The sequence below is a fragment of the Hipposideros armiger genome, unplaced genomic scaffold (assembly GCF_001890085.2).
Source record: "Hipposideros armiger isolate ML-2016 unplaced genomic scaffold, ASM189008v1 scaffold_388, whole genome shotgun sequence".
Classification (NCBI taxonomy): Eukaryota; Metazoa; Chordata; class Mammalia; order Chiroptera; family Hipposideridae; genus Hipposideros; species Hipposideros armiger.
The window spans coordinates 109,554-120,061 of record NW_017731738.1 but is presented as its reverse complement, the minus strand read 5'-3'; the positions used below and the strand labels follow the sequence as shown (position 1 = coordinate 120,061).

The window sequence follows — 10,508 nt, the reverse complement described above, 5'->3', positions numbered from 1 at the left end:
CATTTAGATATATGTTTTCATTTCTTTTAAGTATATACATAGAAGTGCAATTGCTAGATCTTACAATAACTTTGTTTAACCTTTTGAAAACCTGCCCAGACTGTTTTCCGAAGCTGCTGCACCATTTTACAATCTCAACAGCAGTGTATAAGGGTTCAAATTTCTCCATATCCATGCCAATACTTGTTATTTGTCTTCTTGATTATAATTATCCTAGTGGGTTTGAAATGGTGTCTCTAGCATTTCCCCCATGGCTAATGTTGAGCATCTTTTCATGTAGTTATTGGTCATTTACATATCTTCTTTGGAGAAATGTCTATTCAGATCCTTTGCCCATTTTTAAATTGGATCGTTTGCCTTTTTATTATTGAGATGTAGTGAGAGACTTGGAAAGGAGGAATAATAAAATCTATCAGTTGAAGTCAGCTAAGCAAAAAGGGGGAAATAATTATTAGTTATTGGTATTTTACAGATTAGATAATGCCCAATGACAGTGAGTGGAGGAGCTAGGATTCAAGCGGTTTGATTCCAGAGGTCTAGCTCTTAGTCTTAACTAAGTGGACAGTGGTTTCCTGAACTCGTCTTCTAGCTTAGGTTTTTGCCCGCAATTCTCCTAAATTACTATTACCTTCCATTAAGCTCTACCTCTTGCCAGCCCTGCGTTCCTTGCCGAACTTCCTCGGAGGTGCCGACAGATGGCGATGGGGCCCCACGGGCCGCTCTGTCCGGCGCCTGCACGTCGGTGGTGCCAGGCCACAGGTGCCGCCACTGCACTTCCGGGCGCTGTTCAAGGTGAGCCAGGGCCTCAGAACCCCCTCACAATACCCTCTCCCCGAAGTAAGGGAGCTACTATCCCCCAGCTCACAGCCTTGCGTGCCCAGTACCGGGATCAGGGTGTCCAGACGGAGGCCGGGTAGCCACCGGAGGAGGCAGAACCTTCCAGACGACTGGGTCCCAGCGAGGCCCAAACGCCTCTAGACCCCACGCCTCTGCGGTGCTGCGCGGGGGAGGTCGCACGTCGGTCTACTGGCGATCCTGGCTGTTTGGAAGCGGAGTGTGACTCCTCCCCTTCGTCCCTTCGGTCTGCGTCTGGCGGCGCCAGCAACCCGGCCCGCAGGGTTTCTCTACGGCTGCGAGCCCTGGCCACCCCACGGGTGTTGAAATTGGCGGGGAAAGAGGCGAAGAAACAGGATATCAGAGAGCATTCCGTCACTTGGAATAAGTTTCTCTCGTGGATTGTGTTTTTCATCATTAGGATCTCCTGGAGTACTTGTGCAAATTCCTATGCTCCACCCCAAAAGATCCTGATTCAGTAGATCTGGGGTAGGGCCTGGAAATCAGCATTTTTAATAGCCATTCCGGGTTGGTGCTCATAGTCTACAGATTTCACTTTCGAAACACTGGTATAACTGATGGGAGAGGAACGTTGTATTGGCTTGACTATGGAACTGTTTATCTTCAGGAAGGTTTCCAAGAGGAAGTGATTCTAGCTGGGCTTTGTATTGAGGCACCAGCATATCCACTGGTTCTTTGCCCCACAGTGATGAATTCCCTCCCCTGCCACCACCAGGATGCAGAAGATCTCAGTGCTGCTCTTCCTGGTCTGGGTCTGCTTCCTCTTCTACGCGGGCATTGCCCTCTTCACCAGTGGCTTCCTGCTCACCCGTTTGGAGCTCACCAATCGTAGCAGCTGCCAAGAGCCCCCAGGCCCTGGGTCCCTGCCATGGGGGAGCCGAGGGGAGCCTGGGGCCTGCTGGATGCCTTCCCGATTCTCTCGGGTTGTGTTGGTGCTGATAGATGCTCTGCGTTTTGACTTCGTCCAGCCACAGCACTCATATGTTCCTGGGGAGCCTTCTGTCCCTCTGCCCTTCCGGGGCAAACTGGGCTCCTTGCGGAGGATCCTCGAGATTCAGCCCCACCATGCCAGGCTCTACCAATCTAAGGCTGATCCCCCCACCACTACCATGCAGCGCCTTAAGGCCCTCACCACTGGCTCACTACCTACCTTTATCGATGCTGGCAGTAACTTTGCCAGCTACGCCATAGTGGAAGACAATCTCATTAAGCAGTTCACCAGTGCAGGTCAGTCTGGGCTTCTTTGGAGGCCAGAAGTACTTTGGCAAATTCTTTAGAAGTCAGAGAGCCAGAACTTTGGGTATCCAGCTGCATGCTTGACTATACTGTGGGAGTACAGAGAACGAGACTAGGCCACTGCACGCAGGGAGCACAGGTCTAGGCTTAGTCCTAGAATTTCTAATCTGCATGGAGTATTGGTTTTACTTTTGGGGCATTCTCAGTAAAGGGGCAGGAGAGAGATGAAGAGGAGAAGATGTAGGTCTGGATACCCTCTTAGGTGTGGAGTAGAAAGCAGAGGGTCAGGCCCTGTCCACCAATTTGAAAAATGTAAGATACACCCAGGAAAAACAGCAGCAGAGATAACCAGAGACTGAGAACTAGAAGAGCCTTTTGTAGGAACAAGGAGTGAGAGGTCTGAGTGGAGTATAGTTATCGAGGGAAGCTTCCTGGCAGAACATTTTAGACCTTGAAGAATAAAGAATTGCTGGATGGAATTTCTGTGCCTTAGAATGCACAGTTGGGATTTCTGATGGGTGTTTAAAGGGCCTCCTCTCCTCTTTTCCCCTGCCCTAACTCCTGCACAGGTTGTGACCCCTCTCATGTCCCTACAGGAAGGCGTGTGGTCTTCATGGGAGATGATACCTGGAAAGATCTTTTTCCTGGAGCTTTCTCCCAAGCTTTCTTCTTCCCATCCTTCAATGTCAGAGACCTACATACAGTGGACAATGGCATCCTGGAACACCTCTACCCAACCAGTGAGCATGGGGCCAGAGGCAGGCCTGACTAAGACTGGGAGCTGGGAAGGGCTGCTTCAGTCCATAAATTCTGAGCCTCCCATGGGTGCAGTGGCCTGGGCTTGTGTCCCTGGACATAGGAGCATCAGAGCCTGGCTGGGTTTGAGGAGTGGGCCTTAGTCCCCTATGCTCAGTGTTCTCCCCTTCACAGTGGACAATGGTGAATGGGACGTGCTGATTGCTCACTTCCTGGGTGTGGATCACTGTGGCCACAAGCATGGCCCTCACCACCCTGAAATGGCCAAGAAACTTAGCCAAATGGACCAGGTGATCCAGTGAGTGTGGGATATTGGCTGGGGGATTGGGTTTGTGTCTGAGAATCTCAGGATATATGGTCCCAAGAAAAACAGTCCTTACCTTGGAGCCTCTTTCCTGGATGAATTCTGTCTCCTCTAGGCCTTTTTCTGAAGCTAGAGGCCTCATCCATCTTGAGTAGCTCAGTGTGTGGCTTTGGGTGGTAAGATTATTACTGAAGAGGTATCTCTCTGCCAAAAATCTAGGCCCTACTATGGCTGGGGGGTGACTGGGCCCCTGAGAAAAGTCTTTATCCATCCCTACCCCCTGACACATTGCTTGGTCCCCAGGGGAGTTATGGAGCGTCTGGAGAATGATACACTGCTGGTGGTGATTGGGGACCATGGGATGACCAAGAATGGAGACCATGGAGGGGACAGTGAGCTAGAGATCTCGACTGCACTTTTTCTGTACAGTCCCACAGCCCTCTTCCCCAGGGCCCCACCAGAGGTGAGGCCTGAGGTATGCTTTGTCTTGTCTCCAGGTATTCAGCCTGCATCATGATCACGGCATCCTTATGGAACCCTGTATTTTAGGCCCCCAAATTCATGACCCTTTGACATTCCCCACTCTGATTTCCTACCTACACCCTTATGTCTTCTATTCCAAACACTGACTTCAACTCTGTGGTGAACCTATTGACCCCTGTCTTTGCCCTCTAGGAGCCAGAGGTAGTTCCTCAAATCAGCCTTGTGCCTACACTGGCCCTGCTGTTGGGCCTGCCCATCCCATTTGGGAACATCGGGGAGGTGATAGCTGAGCTGTTCTCAGAGGTCGAAGACTCCCAACCTCACTCCTCAGCTCTGGCCCAAGCCTCAGCTCTCCACCTCAATGCCCAGCAGGTAGGTAATGGGCTGGACTTCCAGGTGACAGAGATAGAGTGCGCAGGGAGAAGCATAATGATGCACTCTTGTCCTTTGTTCAGTCTTAACTCCGCCTTCCATAGCCATGTTCTCCTTCCATTATCCCTCCCTTCTCCCCTATCCTGGACAGAGTTTGGGTCCCTGATTTCTAGGTATCCCCTTTTGTAATACCTGCCCTTGCCTCTGTCCCAATTTATATCTGACCTGTTCCTCTTGGCCTCTTAACCTTTTATGCCAGGTGTCCCGATTTCTTCACACCTACTCGGCTGCTGCTCAGGACCTCCAAGTTAAGGAGCTTCATCGGCTGCATAACCTCTTCTCCAAGGCCTCTGCTGACTACCAACGGCTTCTGCAGAGCCCCCAGGGGGCCAAGGCAGCACTACAGACTGTGATTACTGAGCTGCAGCAGTTCCTGCGGGGAGTTCGGACCATGTGCATTGAGTCTTGGGCTCGTTTCTCTCTGGTCCGCATGGCAGGGGGTGCTGCTCTTTTGGCTGCTGCCTGCTTTCTCTGCCTGTTGGTATCCCAGTGGGCTACATCCCCAGGCTTCTACCTCCATCTTCTCCTAGTACCCGTGGCCTGGTGTCTGGCTGGGGTCGCAGTGTGTGCCGGACTCCTGGCATATGCTGGGCTGAAGCTGGATCCAGTGGTTCTAGGGGCCATGGCTGCAGTGGGCTCACTTCTGCCTTTTCTGTGGAAAGCCTGGGCTGGTTGGGGGTCCAAGAGGCCCCTGGCAGCCCTGCTTCCCAACCCGGGGCCTGTCCTATTACTCCTGCTCATTCGCTTTGCTGCTTTATTCTCTGACAGCTTTGTTGTAGCTGAGGCCAGGGCCACCTGCTTCCTTTTGGGCTCATTCATCTTGCTCCTGGTTGCCCAGCTTCATTGGGAGGGCAAGCTGCTGCCACCTAAGCTATTCACAACACCCCGCCTTGGCTTTTCAGCCCCAACAAGCCCCCCACGGCACAGTGGCATGCATGCCCTGGGGCTAGGTGTTGGGTTACTTTTATGTATAAGGCTAGCTGGGCTTTTTCATCGCTGCCCTGAAGAGACACCTGCTTGCCACTCCTCTCCCTGGCTGAGTCCCCTGGCATCCCTTGTGGGTGGTCGAGTCAAGAATTTGTGGTATGGAGCTTGTGTGGGGGCTCTGGTGGCCCTGTTAGCTGTTGTGCGCCTGTGGCTTCGTCGCTATGCTAATCTCAAGAGCCCTGAGCCTTCTGTCCTCTTCGTGCGCTGGGGGCTGCCCCTAATGGTACTAGGCACTGCTGCCTACTGGGCATTGGCATCAGGGGTAGATGAAGCACCCCCACGTCTTCGGGCCCTGGTTGCTGGTGCATCAGTTGTGCTGCCTAGGGCTGTGGCAGGGTTGGCTGCTTCAGGGCTCATGCTTTTGCTTTGGAGGCCTGTGACAGTGCTGGCGAAGGCTACAATAGGTGCTCCAAGGACCAGGACTGTCCTCACTCCTTTCTCAGGCCCCCCCACTTCTCAGGCTGACCTGGATTATGTGGTTCCTCAAATCTACCGACATATGCAGGAGGAGTTCCGGGGCCGGCTGGAGAGAACCAAATCGCAGGGCTCCCTGACTGTGGCTGCCTATCAGTTGGGGAGCGTCTACTCAGCTGCTATGGTCATGGCCCTCACCCTCTTGGCCTTCCCACTTCTGCTGTTGCACGCAGAGCGCATTAGCCTTGTGTTCCTGCTTCTGTTTTTGCAGAGCTTCCTTCTCCTGCATCTGCTTGCTGTTGGGATGCCCATCACCACCTCTGGTAAATACATATCTCAGCCCTGATTCATCTAAGGACATTTGGGGTGTGAGTTTGGCCCCTCTTGTTTTCAGGGAGGTGTTGCTCCTCAGGTTCTTCACGCTGACACGGTCTCATGCCCCACACAGTTGGCAGGGTCTTTCTGATGTCCTCTCTCTTATCTGCTATAACCAAGCTAATTGACCCCTCCCACTGGATCCAGGGCTAGCAAGGTTCATGGAGGAGGGAGACAAGGAATACTCCAAGATGCATTTCTTAAGGAAATACTGCATCCTCATGAGTGCATTTTCTGATTTTCGAGTCATGAAGTGGTAAATTAGGAGTATATAATATCAGTGAGTTGTGTGTATCTGAGAGAGTGACCACAGTAGGGTTCAGATTAGAATAATGGAGCTTTGTGCCACAGAGGGAATTAAGAGTACTGACTAGGAGGTTGGAGTGATGGGCGTATGTGTGTATGAGAATTAGCACTGAAGTAGTAGGATTGTATGATCATGGGGTAGTAGGCTATGGATTAGAGAATGGGATATGACTGTAAAGAGGCATATCTCTTCCCCCAGGTCCTTTTACTGTGCCATGGCAGTCAGTCTCTGCTTGGGCCCTCATGGCCACACAGACCTTCTACTCCACGGGCCACCAGCCTGTCTTTCCAGCCATCCATTGGCACGCAGCCTTTGTGGGATTCCCAGAGGGTCATGGCTCCTCCACCTGGCTGCCTGCTTTGCTGGTGGGAGCCAACACCTTTGCCTCCCACCTCCTCTTTGCAGGTATTTCCTCATTCCTCCATTGCTTCCATTGTTTACTCTGGCTTTGTAGAAGGAAAGGAAACCCCTGGATTTGAGTGGGGAGATGTGATTTTGTTGGATCTTCAGCATCCTTTGGCTTGTGCTAATTGGAGGCTGAGCCAACCACAGTGGTTGGGGGACAGGGTGGCCTGGTCCCTGGGTCCTCCATTAATTCTGGCCCTGCCTTCCTCTGAGGCAGTAGGTTGCCCATTGCTCCTGCTCTGGCCCTTCCTGTGTGAGAGTCAAGGGTCCCGGAAGAGGCGGCAGCCCCCAGGAAATGAATCTGAGGCCAGAGTCAGGCCTGAAGAGGAGGAGGAGCCACTGATGGAGATGCGGCTCCGGGATGCACCTCACCATTTCAATGTAGCACTGCTGCAGCTGGGCCTCAAGTACCTCTTTGTCCTTGGTATTCAGGTGGGTGTAGGGGAGAGATCACGGAGTTAGTTACCTTTTCTCATGTGTGTACATCACATTCTTTCTTTCATTCTTTGCCAGAACCCTAGGAGAGAGCCTTGACTGAGGTAAAGACAAGTGAAGTGGTTGCCCAAGGCCAGTGGCCTCAAATGGCAGTATTGAAACTTGAACCTAGGTCTCCTTAATCCTAGTCTTAGATTGATTCCTCTCTACAAGCTAGATCTGGAACCTGCTGGTTTTGTTTGGGGATTACTCCATCGGTGTTCAGACTGAAAAAGCTGAGGCGATGGCCAGGATTCTTTCCCAAGCTGTAGTCATGGATCTTCCTCCTTTCCTTCAGAGACAGGTGTGACTATGACATCTTCCTCTGCCCTGGGAGGCAGAGGCTAAGTGTTAGCGGCACAGATGGATAGTGCTTGCCCAAAGTCACACAGTGAGTCATGGTGAGGCCAGGAAAAAAATTAGGTCTCCTAAGTGGTTGTCCAAGCCCAGGGTTTTTTCTACTGACAAACACTACTTTCCTACTCCCCAGTATTCACAGGAGCCTACAGCACCTCTCTCTCTGACCTGCTTCCTCCTTCCCTTCCCAAGTAACTTGACTTCTCTCCTTCCTTAGATTCTGGCCTGTGCCTTGGCAGCCTCCATCCTTCGCAGGCATCTCATGGTCTGGAAGGTGTTTGCTCCCAAGTGAGTGGATTTGCTTGAGAAGTAGAGGTGTTGAGGAGGGTGAAGCTTGGAGCAAAGAATGAATATCTAGGGTGGACAAGGTTTTGCCTCAGCAGGGAAAAGGCTTGAGACCAACTCTCAGTGTCCCCTATATTCTCCACCTTTCTTTGCAGGTTCATTTTTGAGGCCATGGGCTTCATTGTGAGCAGCGTGGGACTTTTCCTGGGCCTAGCTTTGGTGATGCGAGTGGATGGTGCAGTTAGTTCCTGGTTCCGGCAGCTAGTTCTTGCCCAGCAGAGGTAGCCTAGGCTGTGGATGCCGGCGCCTGGCCATGGGGAGACCTGGAGAACAATCTAGTCTGGCCTGTACGGGTGCTGGATCATCTGCAAGAAAGGCTCAGCCACACCTCTTACCACCATGCTGCAGGAGCTACTAGCATCTGGGACTTCATTATTTTATAATTAAAACTCACAGTGTGGCCTGATCCCTAACTCTTGCTTTGGATGTATCTGAGGGACTGGGGGTTAGTCTCCAAAGTAGAATAATAAATATGTGTGTCTGAGATGTGGGGGAGCCCCCACTGTCCAATAGGAGCTAATGGAGGGTCAGTCTCCCTACCGGGCACAGATGGGATCAGCCATCTTCTGCAAACCTGGCTACACCTGAAAACCTTTGGGAAGTGGTTGGAGGTGTGTGAATTCGCTTCCCCCAGCTCTTCCCAAATCACTCCTATTATCCCACCTGCCATTTTCCTTTGCCATGTAGCATGTTAAATTCTTATGCTTTGACTATTAACAGAGACAGCTGAAAAGACAAGCCCAGGCATCTTGGAGCACACAGACTTGCACTGTCTAAATCCCCAGTAGGACTGTGTCTCCTCCTCTACTGTGTCCTTTCACTCCAGCACACACTTTGCCCTTCACTTCTGTGGAGGCCTCCCTAGTTTTTCAACCTATGTTGCCTTTTATCAGACCTACTTGCCCAACATAAAGCATTCCACCTTATCCCATTGATTATTCATGACTGAAGCCAAAACTGTATGAATCCAATGATCCTTATGCATGTCTCCTGTGCCCTCTGTTCATTTCACTACTGTGTCATATGGAAGTGCTAGCATGAAATCCCTGTGGAAATGTCCGTCAAAGGAGTGGGGAAGAGGCTCTGAGAAGGATCGGGACTGGAGCTTGAGGTTTGAGAGTACTCGGGACGGGAGATGAGACTACTGAAAGAACAGATGTAAAAATTGTGGAACAACACCTACCTTTATTTGGCAAGAGGAAAATGAGAAGCTGAGTAGCAGTGATGGAGAAGTAAAGGCATTCATTGTTGTGGTAGCTAAAGGAAGAGTTCTAATTATTATTTTATTAGTTTCAGGTGTATAAAACAATACTAGACATTTACACCCCTCGCAAAGTGCTAACCTCCCCTCCCCCAATCTCCTACCCCTCTGGAGTTCTAATTATTAATGGCCAACAGTCCCTAGTGCTACTGAGGTCAAATAGAAAGATGATGAAAGTGTGTACTGTCTCGGGCAATTAGAGGATAGGACATTAGTGACTGGCAGGAATAGGTTTAATAATGCAAAGGGGAAGTTAGGCCCCACCTTGCCTGTAAGAAGAATTAGAAAAAAGCTCCTTTCTCAATCTGGTAGACACAAATTCCAAGCATCATTTAGTGAGCAGACAGTGCCTTTGTGAGAAGAAAAAGACCCTTTCTCCATCTGTAGCAACCATTGGAAGGATTTCAGACCCCAGTCCATCACCCTGTCCTTAGGACCATTCCCCCCCACCACCACCACCGCTGCTTTTTCTGTGCAGGAACCCCTTTCCCTGGAGCCTAAGGATAATCTACTGATCTGTCAACCACTGTTTCCTTTCCTCCTGATCTATCTACAAGATTCTTTTAGAAAAAGATATGTTAGCACATTGATTTACACTACTAAAAATTCTTAACCCTGCCTTTTGACATCAAAGAGCCCATTCCATACTAACTCATGGTTTCTTTTTTTTTTTAAAGAGCTTTACAACTCACCATAAAATTCACCCATTTAAAGTGTATAATTCAATGATTGTTAATATATTCAGAGTTGTACAACCATTACCACAATCAATCTTAACATTTCATCAACCCATAAAGAAACTAGACACTTTCCTATCACTCCCCACCTGCACCCCTAATCCTAGGCAACCACTAATCCATTATCTGACTACATTAGCCTATTCTGGGCATTTCATAGAAATGGGATCACATAATGCATGGTCTTTTGTGACTGGCTTCTTTCAGTCAGCATAGTATTTTTGAGGTTCATCCATATAGTAGCACGGATAGTACTTCATTCTTTTTTTAAATTGAGGTGAAATTCACATAATAAAATAAACCATTTTAAAGTGTACAATCCATTTAGTACATTTACAGTGTACAACCATCACCACTATTACCAGAACATTTCCATCACCCCCAAAAGAAATCACCCATTAGCAGTCACTCCCTAACCCCTTTTGGCCCTAGCCTCTGACAGCCACAAATCTGTTTTCTGTTTCTATGGATTTACCTATTCTGGATATTTCATATATATGGAATCACATATGTGGCCTTTTTTGTCGCTTATTTCAGCCTAATGTTTTCAAGGTTCTTCATGTTGCATGTATTAGTACTTTCTTTTTTTTTTTTTAAAGATTTTTATTGGGGAATTGGGGGGATGGGAACAGCGCTGGGGAATTGGGGGAAGGGGAACAGACAAGTTGCTGGGAACAGCGCTGGGGAATTGGGGGAAGGGGAACAGACAAGTTGCTGGGAACAGCGCTGGGGAATTGGGGGAAGGGGAACAGACAAGTTGCTGTCGTTTTGTTCTTCAAT

The 10,508-nt window shown here is 49.8% G+C and overlaps 1 protein-coding gene across 4 annotated transcripts; it reads left to right on the top strand.

Annotated features, from left to right (window-relative positions):
* The first annotated feature begins 755 nt into the window (after positions 1-755).
* Positions 756-8,250, top strand: PIGO (phosphatidylinositol glycan anchor biosynthesis class O). Of its 4 annotated transcripts, none has more exons than XM_019663340.1 (10): positions 756-2,082; positions 2,661-2,831; positions 3,022-3,145; positions 3,455-3,626; positions 3,827-4,006; positions 4,266-5,790; positions 6,348-6,554; positions 6,772-6,986; positions 7,603-7,673; positions 7,826-8,250. In XM_019663340.1, the coding sequence occupies exons 1-10, from the start codon at positions 1,572-1,574 to the stop codon at positions 7,953-7,955; spliced, it is 3,306 nt and encodes a 1,101-aa protein (XP_019518885.1). In that variant the 5' UTR covers positions 756-1,571; the 3' UTR covers positions 7,956-8,250. The 4 variants fall into 4 exon arrangements, with proteins under 4 accessions (XP_019518885.1, XP_019518886.1, XP_019518889.1 ...); XM_019663341.1 differs by having other exon boundaries at positions 757-2,082; positions 3,455-3,614; XM_019663344.1 differs by having other exon boundaries at positions 758-2,082; positions 2,688-2,831; positions 3,455-3,614.
* The last annotated feature ends 2,258 nt before the right edge of the window (positions 8,251-10,508 follow it).

What these genes read in the sequence shown, in the direction of transcription:
- PIGO (XM_019663340.1), top strand. Translation starts at nt 1,572, where the DNA reads ATGCAGAAGATCTCAGTGCTGCTCTTCCTGGTCTGGGTCTGCTTCCTC. An exon ending in CACCAGAGGTGAGGCCTGAG is followed by an intron (nt 3,627 to 3,826) that starts GTATGCTTTGTC and finishes TTTGCCCTCTAG; the next exon opens with GAGCCAGAGGTAGTTCCTCA. An exon ending in TGGAAGGTGTTTGCTCCCAA is followed by an intron (nt 7,674 to 7,825) that starts GTGAGTGGATTT and finishes CTTTCTTTGCAG; the next exon opens with GTTCATTTTTGAGGCCATGG.